Raw genomic sequence first — 20,371 nt, forward strand, 5'->3', positions numbered from 1 at the left:
ACAAATGGGAGTCGTGTGAGATGGCTCCTCACATTTCATGGCCTCAATTTTTTTTAACATTTGTTGAGGAACATTGATCCTTGATGCTAGCAAACAACAATGTCACTTTTTTTTTTTCTTTTTTATAAAGAGAGAGACAAAGCCACTTGGCCTTTATTAGAAAAGTGAAGTTTACAAAAACTATTTTAAAAAATTTGCAAAAAATAGTGGTCTATAAGTAGACCTGTTAAACCATTTATCAAACTGAATAATCTCATATCTGATTTGAAGGATCACAACAATGCCACATCTTTTTTCATGTGAATTGCATTTTGGATTGCTCAAGATTTTGTATCAAGAATATTAACAAAATGGCATTTACATAGGAAGTTTTGCAGTAAGAGATTCACTTTGACTATGAAGCATCAAATGTGTTTTTTTTTTTTTTTTAACGAGTACTCCCAAGTGACTTGTTGGTCATATTGTTTGATTTGTCTATTCACCTAGATCAGCATAAACTGCTCCATGAGCTCATGCCTAAGTTTTCTAGTTTATAATTTGTAGTGGTTGCTACATCACATTTGATGCATAACCAAGTAGAATGAGAATTGAAATTCGGGATCATATCGACGAGGTTTGAACAATTTGCAGTTCGGTCTAATATCCAAGAAAGTTCATGGTCAAGTTAAAGAAATAAAGAAAAAAGCAAATGTACAAAAGGTGGCATGTGCTTTGATTCTAAAAGTTGATGATCGTGCACTAGGGACAATAAATCTCCATGAACTTGTCAAGAAACAAGGCCTAGGAAATTTAGTGGGGGGATATGCAAATCTTATATAAAGGGAGCTTTGACCTACGTGCATGTCTCATATGAAGTCCTGCAAAGGAAACAAATACGAAACACCTCCACGAACCTTGTTGGGTAGTGATTTCTTAATATATATATATATATATATATCGTCATATAGAGGTAGGTGTACAATGGTAGATGCATGCATCGATTGACGATAGATTTTTATTTGAAATCTTTTATTGTTCTCCAAAGAAAGCAATGACCGAGAACAGATTTGAACAAAAACATTGAATGTTCTTTGATAAGGGTTATTGAGGCAAAGTGTCGAAGATGCCTTTCAAAGTTTCGGTGGAGATGTCTTTCAAAGTTTCGGTCAAAACATGAATTCCCGAACCTTTTCTCAGAAAAAGAACAAGGGATTTCTTGCTGATTCCCAAGTTATGATCTCACCTTGTTGAAAAAAAGAAACACGAAAGAACAAAATGGTGCAGGCGCCAAGGTGGTAGCCTAGTGGTACTGAGCGAAAATTCTAACTCCATGATACCAAGTTTGAGTCGCTGCAGGCGCAGATTAAATGGTAGCTTCGGCCACAGCTTGGTCATGGGGCATAGGATCGCTTCTTGAACTGCTAGTAGACGGGATGGTGGTGCCAGGTGTGGCTTACTAACACGTGGAACTTGAGCTAAAGCCCAGAAGGGTAGCTGAGCCGGATCCATGGGTGGGGAGGGTATGAGTAAGATCGGTCGGGGTGCCCAACACACGGTCATTTCTATCTACATCGAACACTCTCCTGGCGGGGCGGGGGCCCAGTGGAAGCTGCTACGCGGGGGTGGGCTTGTCCTTCCCCCTACCTCTTTTTCTTAAAAAAAAAAGAACAAAAGAAATTAAAAAAGAACAAAAGAAATTAAAAAAAAGACAATCGTCAAAAAAGAAAGAAAGAAGGGAAAAAAAAAGCAAGCAAGCATGAAAGAAAGAATGGGAGAAAGAAAAAAAAAAAAAAGAAAAGAAAAGAAAAGAAGCTAGAGTTTGTGGCTGCAAAAGAGTGGCCCGTGTACCGGAAGTAAATTCAGTTATTTTATGTCTCTAGGAGCAGTCATTGGTAATAATATTTCTGCCACCATATAGAGTATTTGGTAATACGAAGCAGTGGTGAAAGAATTGCAGCTTAAAGATTATAATGAAATTCTTCATCTCTTGAAATATGAGCATATTATATTTCTCCGTGTCTTTCTCATTTTTACCATAATTATCATGATATTATCAAGATATCAATTTTTTTGCTCTTGCTCAAAAAAAAAAAAAAAATGGTGTTCTTGACAGAAGATTCTTCATAGATAAAAACCTGAGACCAAGTTTTGTGGCTATGGCTGCCACTTGAGTTTGGATCCTTGAAATAATAGCATATTACTAGCATGAACACGACATCTTTAGCTTTCCTTCACTCCCACAAGCAACAACCATCAGCTAGCATGAACGCCACATCTGTAGCTTTCCTTCACTCCCACAAGCAACCACCAATTCATATAAGACATAAAAGCATTGCAGAGACTTTTCTACAGCCCCCTTCGCAATTATTAATGTGCACATACAACTCATTTTTCAGATCAAGCACGTTGCCAGTTTGATCCAAGATGCTTGGCTGCTCATAAATCATAACTTCTCCAACTCCCTTTTGGCAGCCCTTAGACTGGATGCTGGTGATGGCAATAGAAGTGTGGCGAGACCAAGCCAGACATTGGAAGGTGATATTGTCCTGGTGAACTTTTCAAAGTGGCCAATTCATGAATTATGTTGTAGAAATAATAACTGTTTTCGAAAGTCCTTAATGGAAATCAGATCATGCCAACTGCTGCGCTCTAACAACATATACAACTCCAACATGATCCATGATAAATTATTGTCTTTAAAATTACCTTCATACATACATGTGATGCCTCTTGAAGACAGAAAACTTTATACTATGGAAGACATAACTTCATCAAGAAGAAACTTTAAACTTCTAAAATTCTCTCATCATTGTAGATTTATCGAGGCTTGATGTGAAAAATTGTGGTTGCTGAAATTCTATGACTGCGAGTATAAATTTGGGTGCCTATTGCCTAAATTATACTGATTCTTTTTAAGGTGATCTTTAAACTGTCTCTAACTTGTACTTTTCATACTCCCTGTGTTGTTTCTGTTTTCCACCTGAAATTTACTGACCGCTAGATATAAATTTATTCTGGATGTGAACTTCTTGACTATGGTTAGAACTTTGGACAGATCCAAAGCTACATAGGCCCCCAAAAGTGAATAGCAATTTGCCTTTTCTGCAACATACAAGTCATCCTATACGTATGGTCAGAATATTCATGGAAATTAGGTGGAAGAAAGGGAGTCCTATTCCACCAATCACCATCCCCCTATCACGTTCCAAACTAGACAAGAGGAATGAGGTGTGCACATCCTAGTCCAGTCTTGTTATAGAGACAACCATGCGTTGGATGGGTGAAACATATTGTTAATGTTCGATTTTCCAACAACCTTCCTCAACCCTATATAATTCAACATCAACCACATTGCATTCTTGCCATCTGAGGTTGTATTCTTCTCGCTCTATACACACATTGCAAGAACTCAACAGAGATTATTTAATTGAAGAGCATTTCTGATTCTAAATATCTCTGCATTCTTGCAGACAAGGATGATCACATCATAGTAATGCTTTGTTTGTTAAAATATATTCGATAAATCATTTGCTATAGGGTTTTCTTTATATTTCTCTCTTGATCTTATCGTATTTCTTTCTATAGTTCAATTATTTCTTGGAAAGGAGTTCCGTCTTGCAACAGAAGACATCAAATGAAGATTGGTAATGTTATACTGTGTTCATTATATTCTTCGTACGTTTCCATGCATCTAATGTCATTTTAAGCTCTTATAGGAGTTTTTTTATTCATATCTCTGTAAATATGTATGCCTGCACGTATCACTGCTGCGCAGCATGTCGAACGAGGGTTCCTCGCAATGAAAACATCCAAAAGCTTCGAAACAGCTACCTATTTCCTGAGGTAAGAACTTTTGTCGTCGACCTCTGCATGCATAGGCTGTTCACTAGTTCCCTTTTCATGGCTTGTGAAGAAGGCTTTTGATCCACCTATGGGTAGCCTTCACCGCCACCCCCCAACACACAAACCTTTGTATATAGGTTATGCAATTATTATTAACATGGGACTACGATCTTTCTATGTTAAATGGATTTGAAATCAGATTGGAATGAGGCAATTGGCACATATGGAGAAGTACCCAGATGCTAAGGTCATCAGCTTGGGAATTGGTGACACAACTGAGCCTATACCAAACATTATAACATCAGCCATGGCTGAGGTAGTGTTAGCTCTTTAAATACTGCTTTTGTTTTAATTAAAGATGGTGGTGGCCAACCAAATCCTTTATACTAAGTTCTCATTGTCATTGTAAGTAGACACTTCCTGAGGCTCTAGACTTTCTCACTAGCATCACAAATTCAAGAATCTGCAGGATTTACTGATCATGATGGACGAATCTATTGGTTGTTGGAGATCAGAAATCAGTTTTCCATTCTTTATCATAGAAAATTTAATCGTTGCACTAGAATTTGCATGAGTTTCAAAAATATCGATGAAGTTATAATTAGTTTAATGTTAGATCAAAAATACAGATGCAAGGACGAGAAAATAGGTGCTAGGAACAAGTGATTGTGCTCCATCTTTAAATGAATGAAGAAGAAAAGGAAGAAACAGGGGGTGAGGGGGGCGCTTATATGAACATAGATAAATTTTCGACGGCTTCATGCAGGAGGATCCACCTATATGACATGTATCTAAAATGCACAATTAAAATAAAAAAATTTTTTGCATGAATCTCCTTCTAAAAATTTAAATTTGCATAAATACTTTCTTAAAATTTATATTTATTTTTGTACCTGGTAAAACACTGTTTTTGCACATATGGCCCTAATATAACAATTCCTCTATAACCGTTAATAAAAACCATATTTATTTTAGTTAAAAAAAGAGAGAAAATTTTAGAATTAACTTTTTGTCTTCCATCGTAATTGCCTTATAAAAGTTTTTTTTTTGCACATCTACCCATTCAAGATATTTTAAGCATTTTAATTTGAAACCATTAATTTTTTAACGACGTTAAATGGTGTCGGTACATATGCAAAAATAAGAATAAAAAAATAGTAGAATAACAAAATTAGTATTTTACAAGGATATACATGCAAATATCAAGTTTGGAAGAGTATTTATATAAAATTCAATATCTAGGAGGGTATTCATGAAAAAAAACTCTTAAAATAATCATAAGCCACTTTTCAAGGAAGATTTAAAAATATAAAATATTGAGGATTTGACCAAGGTTCATGAAGCTCCAACATGCATGAATAATTTTTTATAAGTTCTTTATTGACTCTACAAAGACCTGCTTATAAGCTTGCTATGTTTAGTAGCTGGCACCTGCCACCGTACTTTTTATTTTTGATAAATGCCACTCGATTTTAGATTAAGGGTAAGAAAAGGAAAACAATTAAAACTCTAGCAGGAGAAGTTGCATTTCTCCGATTAACTTGATTTCATCATTCAACAAGATGTTGTAGCTTTTTTTGGACAGAATAATGTTATACACATATGTATACATGTATACATATATAAACATATATATATATATATATATATATATATATATATATATATATATATATATATATATATATATATATATATATATATAGAGAGAGAGAGAGAGAGAGAGAGAGAGAGAGAGAGAGAGAGAGAGAGAGAGAGAGAGATGTATACGTGTATACATATATGTATACATGTATACATACATACATACATACATACATACATACATATATATATATATATATATATATATATATATATATAGAGAGAGAGAGAGAGAGAGAGAGAGAGAGAGAGAGAGAGAGAGAGAGAGAGAGATGAATACGTGTAATACATATATATATATATATATATATATATATATATATATATATATATATATATATAACATTATTCTGTCCAAAAAAAGCTACAACTTCTTGTAGCATATAAATAAGATACTAACTGCTGACATGCATCAACTCGAAGCATATAAATTAGATCAACAAGTTTTTTTTTTTAAGAAAAAAAATCTTTTCCGATAAGTTCAGGAAATACTGCTTGAATGACTTTAAACATTTATCTTTATGGATGAAACATCTAATTTTAATCTTGTTTTTAACTGCTTATTATATATGTTGTTATTTGGACACTGGTTAACCTTTTCAGATTCTCTTTTCTTTTCTCTCTAAAATGATTTGTTCTGTTGGGAATCTCAAATCATTATAGTTGATTGATGAACATGCACTAAAGGCTACAAAGCCATAGAGCTGGAACTTATTAATTGAATGTTAGCAACTGGGTGCTGTATTCTTTATCAAACTACCAAACAGACTCCGAGATTTATCCTCCCGGAAGAAACTCAAGGGTCTTCCTCAACAATAAACTTTTCAGTTAACACCTTTCACTTGCTTAATAAAACTGCAACGGGACTCCTCTTGTCTGCATCAAAAAAAAAGAAAAAAGATTTTCAGCTTGCTGGTCGGTTTTCTTCAAATTCTTAATATATAAGATTTAAAATTTATAGAAAATAGAAATAATACCGGTCTTTAAAGAAACAACAAAGAAATCATGAGGCTGTTACCTTTTTTGACTCATTTGATTTGCGGAAAGAATTTTCTTTCACAAAAATATTTTCCTAGAAAGCTAATATCCAGGTATGTAATGCCTGGAGAATTGAGGAAATGATTTTTATATGTTTGGTTTGGAGTGCAAATGGGTCGGGTCGGATCACGAGTGACTCTGACCTAACTCGGTTTCTTATTTGAGCACTAATTTTGAATCCATGTCTATACATAACTTGGACCCAATCTAAAAAAATTGGGTCTAATTCAGGTCTGAGTCCCAGTTTGGGTCCGGGTCGAGTCCGGTTTGGGCCAACCCATCCATGACTTCAGAACTTATATTTACACCCCCGCGGGCTGCAGTCCTACGGGCCTAAATAATTTTACAGGTTCGGATCAGGTCATAGGATTAAAAATCCCAAATTATCCAAATTTAAATGGGTCGGATCGGGTCTGAATTTAGTAAACCCGACCCGACCCGAAAATAGAACGGGTCCAATTTTAGGACCCAACCTGGCCCTACGAGTTAGACCTAACCACGGTTCCGGAACCGCTGGTTCCGGTTATGGAACCGCCGGTTCCGGTTCCACAAAAACCTAGAACCTTAACCGGAATCAAAAATAGTTGGTTCGGTTCCAGTTCTAGAATCGCCGGTTCCGGTTCCGATTCTAGACGGTTCCAGTTCTAAAATCGTCAGTTCCGGTTCCGGTTCTAGACGGTTCCAGTTCTAAATGGTTCCGATTTCGATTTTTCAACATAAATTATAATTTTTTTAAAAAAATAGATTGTGTAATTAATTTGAAAAAAAATTAAATACAAATAGATTGTGTAATTAATATAAAATGATAATTTGTACATCATTTTATTATATACTATCAAAGTAAAATTTAATAATGCAACTAGATAACATTATAAAAAAATAATAAGTTATATTAAATAAATTTGGAACTAATTTATTTCATTATAAATGGAAAAAAAAGAAAAAATTGGGCTTGAACTTAATTAAAATTAAACTGCTTACGTATCCTCTTGGGGTTTAGAGGAATCAAAGCCCTCGTAGTTCACTTACTTTCATGGTTGAGCAATTAACCCCCTTACCTCAATGATCAATCACTATCATTGTTGCCGGCTGTAGACGATCCGCTAGTTCCAATGTCAAATAAGTCTTTACTGTCCTCAAATGTGTTATCTTGTAATCTACCTTCTGCCTTTCTCCAATCGTCAACACATGCTTGGGCTTTCAAGTTATTCGGCCTTAAACAAGATCGTCACTCATCTAAGATTTGACCTCCAGCATTGAATATGTGACTGCAGTAGTTGCAAATTACTTGCCATGAACCATCTGGAAGTTGCACTTTTTTAAATGCTTGACAAATATGCCGGATTTTTGAGCCCTTTCTTTTGATTGTGGATTTGATGGCGGAACTGTAGAATGACTTTCTTGAGTAGCTGCATTTAGATCAATATTTTTGGGAGATTGAGTTAAATCGAACTCATCAATATGGAATGTGTAGAAAATTGGAATAGATTGTATAATTGAGAGAGTGAAAAATTGAGAGAGAGATTGGAAGATTGAGTGGTGTGGTGAAAAAATTGATTTGGAGAGGTATATATAGTGTTGGGGATAATTTTTTTCCGGTTCGAGCCGGAACCGAACCACCGGTTCCGGTTCCGATTCCATCAAACTTGGAACTTTAACCGAACTGTATTCCACAAGGTTCCGGTTCGGTTAAAAACCGTGAGACACGGTTCCGATTCCGGTCTGGATCGGTTCTGGTCTGGTTCCCCGGTTAGAACCGGACCGTGGTCAGGTCTACTACGAGTCCTCCAAAATGGGTCGGGTTGGGTTGGATCACGAGTCAACCCGACTTATTTGCAACCTTATGTTTGGTTGACCGTAGTAAAGTGTTATATTTCATAATGGTTTATATTTAGTTGAGCATCTACTTTTTTGAAAAATTATTTAAAATATTTGTTATATCCTAAACAAAGAAAAAAATATTACCGCATTCTATTAAAAGCTTAACAGCACTTTTAGGGGAAAAAAATTATCCTAATTTCTAGTCGGTGGGGATTGAACTTTTCTATATCCCACGCAAGTTTTTCTTCCTCTTGAAATGTTAGAATCTTATTCTCATAAAAAGCTATTTTTCTATCTATTTTTTTAAATACTTCAATTAAATATAAGATTTTTTTTTTTCCGTTGGCCACAGTTTTTCCCTTCTTATCTCGGGAACCAAATGAGTCCTTTTATTTCATGGCAACTACCTGCTGTGACAGTCAGGTCAACCTCTAAGCAATCCGGACCGGACTTTAGTGGTAATGACCACCAGGTCAATTCTCTTGACTCCCCAGGCTTTCGTTTGGGTTATTAGATTTTCCCAGCAATTCTCATACATTTACTTCAAACTTTAGACCCCTTTTTTTGACTTTTCACCGACCGAATCCCAGTATTTCAGAGTCTACACAAGTCAACATGCAGCATATTTGGATTTGGTTTTTTTGTGGGTGCAATCTCAGCTCTATACATAGCCAAACCAACTTAGCCCAGGAAAGGAAGTTAATTATAAATACTCTGAAATGCAGTCACCTGTATTTGGCCTTCTCTTGTACATTTTTTATATAGGTTACTGACCAAATCTCACTTATTTAGACCAGCCCAACCAAGATATTAAGACCTTTAAATTTAGAACGAAGCCTGAAATTGAGCTCATTTGGAAGAATCTCTCTCTCTCTCTGTGTAACAATCCAAGATCTCACCCAAAATGGTTAACCGAAAGATATTTTTTTGGGTTCCTTAGTTTTGTATATAAGTACTCAATGCACGCCCACACAGATCGTCACACTCTCTCCCTCGTACATGTGCATGTGTGCAGAGATCAAATGATAAATTAGGCAATAAACATACATGGTGAGAGGGTGACGTTTAGAAATTAATGTTTCGCCTTCTTGGCACAACTGACAGAGCCAATAGAACTAGTGTTAAGAGCTCTGTAACGTGTTGATTTTGGACTGCATTGGATGCTTCTGTTTCCCTTCTGAAGACCTTTTGTTTGTTTCTTTCTCAGCAGAGTAGCCTTCAACCCTGCTCATCCTTTCTGTAATTTCTTAGACAAACTCTTGTAAATAACTCTCTATCATCTACCTTTTATAAATTGGGTGGTACTTCGCCTCCCTTCTCATCAAAAAAAAAAAAAAAGACGTTTGTCCACATTCCATGCATAGGAGACATTTTCCTACCATGGATGTGCATGCATGAACTGCACTTAAGCAGAACATTGGAAAGTCAGGACATGAAATCACTTGGAAACAGGTTCCAATTTTAGGGCAACAAAATTGCTAAGAACTGTTTGCAAAACCAAAGACAATCATGGCCCTGAAAGCTTGACATTTCATGATCTCTTCATGATGTCTTTCAATCTGTACGGTGAACAAGGCACAGCAGGTATTACTAAAAAAATGATTGATAAGAAATGAAGCATAACCATGATGGTACCATATAAGTAATCAACTCACTATATTTATCATGGGAAGAACAGTCCTTTTGTGAATCTTTTTAGGCCCATACTTCCACTTAAACCTTCCCCCCCCCCCCCCCCCCCCCCCCAAAAAAAAAAAAAAAAGAATACTCCTCCTTAAACCAACTTTCTTTTGCTTGCAGTATTCGCATGCACTGTCCAGTTATGAAGGCTATACAGGTTATGGACCAGAACAAGGAAACCAGGTAATAACCAACTTATATCTGAAATTTCACAGTCCACGCTGTTTTGTTTCTAGGTGGTTCAACATCTTTTCTACTCGGTTGTACTCTTCCCTGTAATTTGTGTTGGTGCTTTCTTTACTTGCTGTAACAGCAACTATCTGCTGCTGTGTATAATTTTTCACTTCAGTTCTGTGCTGTTTTCTTCTCCTTCAATGATTTCTGGGTGGCTCTTGCCTCCCTTACAATCAAAAAAGAAAAATAAAACAATTCTATTCAATCTTGCAGCCACTGAGGAAGGCGATTGCTGAGACAATTTATGCAGACATGGGTATAGAAGAATCTGAAGTCTTTGTTTCAGATGGCACACAGTGCGACATTTCACGTGTTCAGGTACGCAAATGAGTTGTTGTGCCTTTTTTTTTAAAAAAAATTGGGACAAGTTGCTTTTATTTCTTTAACAATTGAACCTGAAGTGTTAAGAAGCCTAATTAAATATACTTTGGGAAGAGACCCACCATTCTGAGGCAGGCTGCCTAACCCAAAATCTTCATCTCATTCTTTTTATATATATCTAGCATGATGAAGGGAGATCCAATCTGGCCTGACACTTAAGTCCTCTTTTCATGCAGTTGATGCTTGGATCCAATGTGACGATCGCCGTGCAAGACCCGACCTTTCCGGTGATGTATAAGCTTCCAAATACTTGCGTGATGACAGTTCTAAAATTGGTCATTGTGACATTGTCACTGTAATATTCTCGCATACTTTGCTAGTGATAGTGATCGATTTAAGTTGTGAAGGGGACACTGGAATAGCTAACTCCTTCCCCTAGCGCATGCTTGCATTTGAGTGGGTGTCTTTATCTAAGGGTTTGGGGAAGGTTCACCTTTATCCTGAAGGAGAGACAAGCCCTACCTGCTTTATTAAGAAGATGAAGAAAACAGGACTGCAATTAGTAAAATTCATGTTTTATGAAATTAATTGTTAGACCATTTTTCAAATGTTTTAATGCAAATCATTATGAGACACAATTTAACAAAAGTTAGACAACTGAGCAGTTTATAACAACAACTCATGTGGTTGCATGAATTCGTAACGCCATGATAGATTCTAAGTCTCATGCAACCTATCATGGAAAATCTCCAACAAACTTTTCAATTTTTTTTTGAGAAAAAAGAAGAATTTCCAACAAACTTATACATTTGAATAACCTTCCTGTTGTTAAAAAAAAAAAAAAAAGTTTAACAAATGGCAATTAACTTTTTATATGAGCACCTAACTTTGGAAACTAATCCTCCACCTTTTAGCTTATAAAAGATAATATCTGTTTTTATTCTGTTTAATAACATCTGATGACTATGGAGGCTTGCCTCCTTAGTCTCCATTATCTGAAACTCTAAATAAATTTTTAAGGTATTGCATCTGTTTATGAATGTTTGAAAGTCCATGTATCTTTTGTCTAAGAAACTGAAAAACTCTACATGCTTGGAATTACTGTTATTGATTAACCGTGCGCCTGTGCTCCATGCACTTAATCCATCTAACAAATTACATGTGTAATACATCTGCCTCAAAACTATAAAAGCATTCACATTGCTCTTTCTTATATGCTCATCAGGCATACGTGGAATCAGGCATCATAATGGGTCAAACTGGTGAATACATTGAAGGTAATGGCAGGTATATGGGAGTTGAGTACATGAGATGCTCGCCAGAAAATCTATTTTTCCCAGATTTTTCAAGCATTCCAAGGACAGATGTCATCTTCTTTTGCTCGCCAAACAATCCAACGGGTCACGCTGCATCGAGGGAGCAACTGCAGCAATTGGTAGAGGTTGCGAGGAAGAACGGATCAATAATCGTGTATGACTCTGTGTATGCTGCCTACATATCAGATGATAGCCCAAGATCCATCTATGAGATCCCTGGATCTAAACAGGTAATTAGATTGCTTGGTTTTCTCGTGCTAGCGAAACGGGACAATATTTTCATTTGTCATAACATGATACGAGAGCATATTAATTCTTGTTTCACGCTACTTGACATGGCATAGAAATAAATCTAGATAGCAGCAGCACCATGAGCGAACTATAATTAACATACAGATTGCTTCGAATAAGTTAGTCCTTCGAGCTTTTTGAAAATGGAAAGAGACAAAAGAGCCTTCTTAGGAGCAATAAGTATCTTTAACAATGAGAATAATCATTTATGTCAATGCAAATAGAATGGAAAAGTGATACTAGTCTTGGTCCCAAATGTAACATTCGGGCACTTCTTTGACAAGTTTTCTTGTTGCAAAGTTTCATAACATTATTCCTCCAAAAGTAGTCTCATTCAATTGCCATAGCATGCTACTTCATAGTGAACATCATTATTTTTTTTGCCACCAGTAAAATGAGCAGGGAGCTTTGGTGATCTAGTAACTAAAATATGATTACTTTTATATGGTATGAGACAAGCAGGGATCCATGAACTTAATAAAACTTGGACATGGTTCTGTTTCAGGTTGCAATTGAGATTTCATCTTTATCCAAATCTGCGGGATTCACCGGAGTCCGTCTCGGCTGGACGGTGGTCCCTGAAGAGCTCAAATATTCCAATGGATTTCCTGTCTCAAAGGACTTTGATCGCATCATGTGCACATGTTTTAATGGTGCATCCAATGTTGCTCAAGCAGGAGGCCTAGCTTGCTTATCAGAAGAAGGTTACGAGGTCAGTGCAAAGTTATGTACCAGTTCATAAAAATAATGCTACAAGACTGCTCAGATTTATCCATCATGGTTGATTGAGCTTCTTCTCAACATTTTTGCAGGCCATACAAGGAGTGATCAATGTCTACAAGGAGAATGCAAGAACACTGAGAGACACATTCTCTTCGATAGGTTTAGAGGTGTATGGCGGCACAAATTCCCCTTATATATGGGTGCATTTCCCTGGTCGAAGATCATGGGATGTTTTTGAAGAGATCCTTGAGAGAACACACGTTATTACGATCCCAGGTTGTGGATTTGGTCCAGGTGGTGAAGGTTTCATTAGAGTCAGCTCATTTAATCACAGGGAATGCATTCTTGAAGCTTCTGAAAGATTGAGAACTCTTTTTGCAAAAAAGTTCTCTCTCTTTCCTGTTCTCTCTACGAAATAATTGTGTCTGAAATTTTTCCTTGTTGGTTTGAGTTCATAACGAATCACTATCCCTGATGTAACCTTCTCTTTGTTCCCTTCTCTTAGGCTTGATACTCCTAAAAGGTCTTTTGTACCTTTCTTTCCTTTGCTGCTGATTAAGCTTTGCCCTATCTTTTCTTTAGAAGAAAAAAATATGCTATAATAAATGCAAATCTCTCTCTTCTCTCTTTTTTTCTTCTCTCAGGCGCATGCAAATGGTAGAAAAATGGCCCTCAAAAGCAGCCTGGCGAGGGATTGTATTGTGTTCCAATTGCTCATGTGTATCGAGTACTATTTTTTATTTTTTTATCGTATTTTATTTTCTGATTCTTTTTAAATGTACTCATACTAGAATTATATAATCTTCTTATCAGAAAGAAAAAAAAAAGAAGAAGAAAAGGCAAACTATTCTATCAATATAGATTGAATTAAAGCTCGACACCCTAGCTATGTTTTATCGTGCCCAACCAGACCCAAGACTCATCACTTGTGATGTGATCGGGTTCAGGCCACAATCAGGCGTACCGAGACCAGACCTGTCCATTATGTGTGATGAGGTTCGAGTCAATATCAGGTTAGGCCTAGGTCAGATCAGAGCCGGCCCTACCCACTCCACACCCAAATCATGAGATTGTGCATGCTCGCATGGACAAGAATCTATGGATGGTTATCACATTGCCTTTTTCCTTGGATCCTTATCCCAATCCACTTCCCCTATTCCTTATTCCGAGAGTGAGAGCGCTTATTGCAAGCTCAAACTTGGCAGACCTTATCTCCATAAATTGACTGGTAGGATATTTTTATGTCTTAAAGCTTATCAATTATGTAGCATCAGCTAGTAGGATGTGCAACTTCGCCGAAGCTGATTGGTTCAGATGAACCTGTTTGGTCTATTCTCATGATAAGTCGATTTGGTTCATAAAGTTCAAACCATCTAGTGACTCTTGGCACATAGATTGCATGTTAGTGATATAAGTAACATTAGCTATTTGGTCAACCTATCTTTTAGGCTAGGCTTGGCCCATTATTAACCTCAAATTAAGATGAAGTAATATTTGGCTGATGGTTGGGATTTAGCACCGGTGGAGTTCTGGGACTGGACTTTTCTTCAGATGAAGCAGTAATTAGTACATCTACTTTCATTTGATGTCTAGTCTCACTCGGTCACACCATAAGCTGTGGCACTTGCACTTTTATCCACAATTACATCTTGGCATATCAAGTGCATGATAGAGGAGAGGTGGACTGCCATGATTCCTGTGATGAATTGGTCGGGATTTTAATTTCTTAAAAGATAAGTAGCTATGACCTCTGCATTATTAAAGGAGAGACTTTTCCTCTCTTTTTTTTTTTTTTTGTTTTTCCTGCTCTTTGATGGCAAATTCTTGTAAGGCGAGTCCTCCTTAAAGAGTATGCATTGTAATCCCTTCACCATGATTTTTTTCCTCACATGACCAAGAAATAAAATAGAGTTGACCATCTGCATGGAGAATTATGAAAATTCTTCATACATAGTAAGAGATAAATATGCAAGTTTATTGTGACGTGGCCTATAGGATAGCTACTATATCTAAACATTAACCTTTATTTGGATCGGGTATCAAGTTCATAGAGATAAAAGGAAAAATTATACTAAGGGCATTATTTTATATTAGCATAAACACATAAAAAAATTATATGTATCTGAGAAAAAATGGTGTTATATCAAATAATCATTGTTATTTTACAAGCAATGAATAGGAGTTTCTAGAGAAAAAGGTGGAAAATTAATCTTTAATGCCATGATAATATATTTTACAAGTATCCACATAATGTAACTATATTATAACTTGATAGTTCTACAAACACTATTGAATACTCGGTTGTTTGTTTTTATTGGTGCAAGACAAGATCAAACACTAGATTTCATTGCATTGCAGAGGCTTATCACTTATTTTCTTTGCATATTAAATTGATGGGAGAGAACAACATCTTAAATGATAGTGTTGATAATGCTGCATATTTTAAAGCCATCCATTATAAATATCTAATTTTTTTTCCATTTATTATTGCAAGGTTTCCATCTCTTGCTTTTTTGTAAAAAAAAAAAAAACAAAAAACTAAAAGCTATCATGATGGCCTATCATGTGCTAATTGTCATTGATCAAAACCATGGACTGAACCAAGGAGAACCAGACCGGACAAATCTATGGTTCATCAGCCGCGGTTTAGTTCAATGATTGGCATCCTCGCCGCATTAGCTAAATCTGCGGCTTGCCCACAGAGATTCGTGGATATGGATGGCAGGCTTGAAAGGCACTCCCAGTTATTGTTGCTTTGGCCACCAACAACCTACTTAAAAATAGAAGAAAACAATGATAAAAAATCTCCACCACCTCCTATAAATACCAAAAACCCGTGATCAATCCCTCCATAGAACCCTCAAAGCCTCAATCTCTTAGAAAAAACGGGCCTCAAATCCTATATCTGCAAGGATGATGTCCATGGGAGCTAGCTATGCCCGCCTCCGTGTCCAACAAGAGCACTACAAGGAAAAGCTGAAGAGAAAGGAAGGGGAGGAGGCCAAAGGAGAGAAGAAGGGCTCCAAAGGGAAGATCCATCCTAGCGGCCCGGCGACGTCGAGCTCGAACTCTTGAAAGAAGGCAGGAGAAGAAGAAGAAGAAGAAGAAGAAGAAGGATCTATGCCTGATTTACTGTTAGCTATTTGTAACATCGATTTTTTGTTCAGTAACACCTCATTTTAAAGACTTCGACTTTTTTTTTTTGTTGATTTCCCAAATCTCGTTAGAGTGTCCCTTGTAGATTTTTTTTTTTTTCTGGAATTTCTGTTTTCTGAAAGTGCGGGAAGTTGGGAAAGAAGAAGAGAGCTCCGAGAGGAGCTTTTTTTGAAGCATTACTTCAAACACTTCGGTGTTGTGTTGCAACATGACCGGGAGCCTGCAGAGGCTCAAGTACTCTTTCACGCTGAAGGCAGTGAGTGGCGGCGTCTCTCGCCCAAAAAATTATATCCTATACCACATCGACCGCATGGCAGCCCACCATGCCAACCACAACCATTCATTCCTACGTTATAGCATAAATAAAATCCACAAAATTAAACATTAGCGCGGTGTCTATCACAATAGTGCATGTGGTGTAAGATATAATTGGGCCTCTCGCCTGAGAGGCACCACGTTAGATCATCAGTAGTGCACCATACTAATTCTTTAACATATCTGGGATAGAATATAATTTTATAAAAATTAAATTTTATCTGAAAGTTTTGCTCTCTCACTCCATTAGATTATTGGCTGCATAATTGTGTAAGGGTTAACTTCTAGGTGCCAAATGAATCTAAGTTTTCTATGGGCGCCGACCATTCAAAACTTGGGCAGGCAAGTTAGGGCACTACCACCAAACAATTGTTGAACACCAATTGAACAAGAAACGGGTTTGATTCTAGTTGGAGTTGATTCTCAAAAAGTGAGATAGGTATAAAATTAAAAGACAAAAAATGGTGAAGATCAACCCACTATTTAGGTGTAAAATTTGGAAAAAAAAAAGGGCTGTAGGTTGGAAGAAATTAGGATGTGAAATTCTTGTACAGGCATCTCGCAATGTTTCCATTACCTCCCTGATCTATTCCTTGTCTATGAATCAATCCCATATGGAAGTCTATGATTTGCTTCCTTGATTGGCTAAATAGTACATGGGACCTAGGAGGTTAGCACAGAGAGGTAGCAGTACTTGTTCTTCAATATCTTGTAACAAGCAACTTAATATGGTCCCATCAAGGTACCAACACATGCTAGGTGTCATTTAGATGAACATCATCTCGTTGTTTCTTGTTCCTTTTTACAAGCAACCTGATTCAAGTATTGGATGCCAACTAGGTCCCTATAACTAACGTGCCTCAACATCCTAATGTGATCTTATCAAGATGCTAACTAATTTGGTTCCTTCTATTTGGCATATCTAGTATTGTGGATGCTGTGGGATATGCCATCTAAGAATTGAACTTAGAATGGCGATGTTACCGTTAAGGCCAGTATATATGTTGCTTGTTAACTTTTAAATTCCTTAGAGAAACTTTTCATACACATGAGTTTAGCACGAACTAGGATTTAAGATCCCAGAAGTGGTTTGAAGCATCACCAAGGGTGTACATGCCATGAACTAGGATTTAAATTTTCTTTGCTCTTCCCCGTTTAACCTGATTATTCTAACTATGGACCATGATTAAGTCCATGGTTCTTAGTTCAATTTAAGAATAACTATCTAAATAATGATTTAAACGAGCAGAATACTAGAACAACCACCACTTCAAATGGCTCTCATATAAATTAGATCACTATTAAACCTGATCAACAACATTTGGATAAATATACAGATTGGAGTGTTTCAAGTACTGCATGCTAGTGATTTGGGTTCAACTTTCTCTATGTTAATAGGCAGATGAAGATCGACATTCAGATTGAATCAAGCTCAAAGTTCATAGCTGAAGCTTGTTTTAGGACCACTTTAATAAACAATCTAGCAATTGGAGTCTGACTTGTTTGCATGCAGCTTAGTTGCTTTATAGCCTTAAGCCCCGTTTGGCAGAATTGTTGGCACTAGAGCTTTCAGAAATAGAGCTTTTTGAAGTAAAACTTTTATAAAAAAACTATTTGCTGTTTGGTAACTATATTTTTAAAGTGTTGTGATGTGTTTAGTAAACAAATTAAGAAAGTACTTTTAGTTTAACCACAGCCATAGGCCAACCTATTGGTGTGATATAGCCCATTTAACTTTGATCCATTCTTAGAGTGGAGGACCAAGAAACAAGCTTGGCCTTCGTAGAATGGCGAGCATCAAAATCACTTACCAGATAATCGCTAGCCTTTGGAACAACCATCTTAGTGCTATCCATTTATTCTCTGTGATCTAGCGCACTCCTGTTTTTCCAAATTTGCCACCACATCCATGCATAAGAGGCGTTTCCTGGCAATAAACCTGGGTTAAATGAAGATAGCCATTGATATAGCTTTCAAAATATCATTCATCTTGGCAAATTGAAATTAAATTATCAGCACATTTTTCGTTTATTAGAACAAAATTGACGTAAAATCGTGGGATTTGAAAAGCTTATTTTTCTCATCTTATTTTGGATGAATATAGCCAACCCAGGAAAAATAAGAAGAGGAATAAAGGGCATATCGTGAATTGTAGTTTCAAACACGGATACAGTGAACCAGGCCACATTTGTTGAGATTGAATACCAGATACAAGATTTGCTTAATTGCAATCCCTAGTATAGACAGGAGTTTGCATTATGTATCAATAGATATCATACCATGCTCCATATATGGAAGGCGAATGGACGCATGGATTGGCTTATGCATTTAGCATCAACATCCACTGTTACATTCTTTTACTTCACTTTTACGCCCTCTCTTCTTCTTAAAAGTTCAAAGCAAAGATTCTTCACTTCAAAGTCTACCTCAGCTCTTGTAACATCTTGGACTATATTCATTATTGGAGAACTTTCATCTCTGAGTTTTCTCAAAGTCAACTTCGATGGATGTATGATAGATGGCGGTAGAAGAGGCGAAGTAGGCTCTCTAATTAGAAGCCTAGACTCTAGACTCGTCGTACGAGTGGAGTTGAGGACTGCCTAGGCCCGCATTAGCTATGCTCGATGTATCCTAAGAGATGACACCATCTTGGTTGGGGGCAACTCTGATATGGTAATTAATTTGATCCAATGACAAGTTAGAAAGATTGGTACGCACTCTATGCTTCAAGATGTGTGGTATTGGGCGAGAGGATGCATCTTTCTTGGGGCCATCGATCACCCCAATGCCTGCTGCATGACGTGATTTAGAAGGCATTGTACGTGGACGTCACGAGGCATCTCTGACACCGTCTGGAATATCCACGTGCTCCCTCTCTCCCCACTCCCCGCTGTCACATTGACTCAAAGCAATCCTTCAACTTAAAATGCAAGACGTGTCAGCTGCTGACGCACTACACTGACCTCCATTTTAGCGTGATTCGTCGCGGTATCACGGACGATAAATCGGCCATACCGCCCGATTTTTTCCAATTATTGGCGGACTTCCTTTCGGAGAGTCATTCATCGATCTAACGGCCCCGATCAAACCTGACAACCCACCCACGGCACGCCTTCCATTTCGGCGTACTTTCCGCCGCTGCTGATGTAATCGTACGGTCTGGATCTACCGATAAATGCCCCAGAACGACACGGAGATCGTACGGTAGAGGATGTCGAGGGCCGTGGATCCTCTTCCCACTAGTGCGATGTCACCCTGGCGTCTGGGCGCATCACGAGTCTATGCTCAGTGGGATCCAGCCCTGCACGTGGAATGAGTAATGACGCTTGGAGTAGCATTAAGAAGTTCTTAGTTTAAGTTAACTAATTAGCTAATAGTAAAGTATATTAGAATGGCAGTAATGATAAGATGGTGGGGTTTGGTCGAGAAGACGTATCATGTCACGTTGTCCTCCTCGACAACTTGTTTAATTAATTTCTCTGCCTGGATTAAACAAAGATAATAGTGTTAATTAAGATATTATCGAACGAAATTTATGATAGGTTTGCACAGTTTGCACACTGTGTCCATTAAGGGCACTGATATGCAACATATTAAGGATAACATTGCTATGAAAAGGTCATAGTGTAGCTACATATGTTGCATTTGTTTGGATGAATGCTAGATATGTGACATGACCTGATCTAAGTTACTGTGGTGTTACTCAAATTCCTTATTTTTATTCTGAATATAGATATAAAAAATTCTCAGACCTCCAACAAACATGCAATGCGTCAATTCTTGCTTGTAAGCTAGTGCAATTTTTTCCCCCTTCAATTTCTCAAATTTTTGTACTGTTGCATTTAAGTGGAAGGCGATCAAGATGCTTCTTGATTGAGTATAAGTGAAGCAAGCAAAACTATTTCACCTAAAACAAGGGGTTACTTTACTCAGCTTGGCAGGGATCATGGGTTAGGTGATTTGTCTATTAGTCATCATGTCTACCAAGGCAAGTTTTCTATTCAAACAAC

General features: G+C 37.1%; 1 protein-coding gene across 1 annotated transcript; it reads left to right on the plus strand.

Moving 5' to 3' along the window:
- Positions 1–2,184: 2,184 nt before the first annotated feature.
- Positions 2,185–13,452, plus strand: LOC103713337 (aminotransferase ALD1 homolog). The gene is made up of 11 exons (XM_039128546.1): positions 2,185–2,256; positions 2,376–2,514; positions 3,023–3,074; positions 3,759–3,822; positions 4,022–4,138; positions 10,126–10,188; positions 10,453–10,557; positions 10,797–10,847; positions 11,786–12,106; positions 12,673–12,879; positions 12,980–13,452. The coding sequence occupies exons 1-11, from the start codon at positions 2,185–2,187 to the stop codon at positions 13,307–13,309; spliced, it is 1,521 nt and encodes a 506-aa protein (XP_038984474.1). The 3' UTR covers positions 13,310–13,452.
- Positions 13,453–20,371: the final 6,919 nt, after the last annotated feature.

Source organism: Phoenix dactylifera, chromosome 8, assembly GCF_009389715.1.
Source record: "Phoenix dactylifera cultivar Barhee BC4 chromosome 8, palm_55x_up_171113_PBpolish2nd_filt_p, whole genome shotgun sequence".
Taxonomy (NCBI): domain Eukaryota; kingdom Viridiplantae; phylum Streptophyta; class Magnoliopsida; order Arecales; family Arecaceae; genus Phoenix; species Phoenix dactylifera.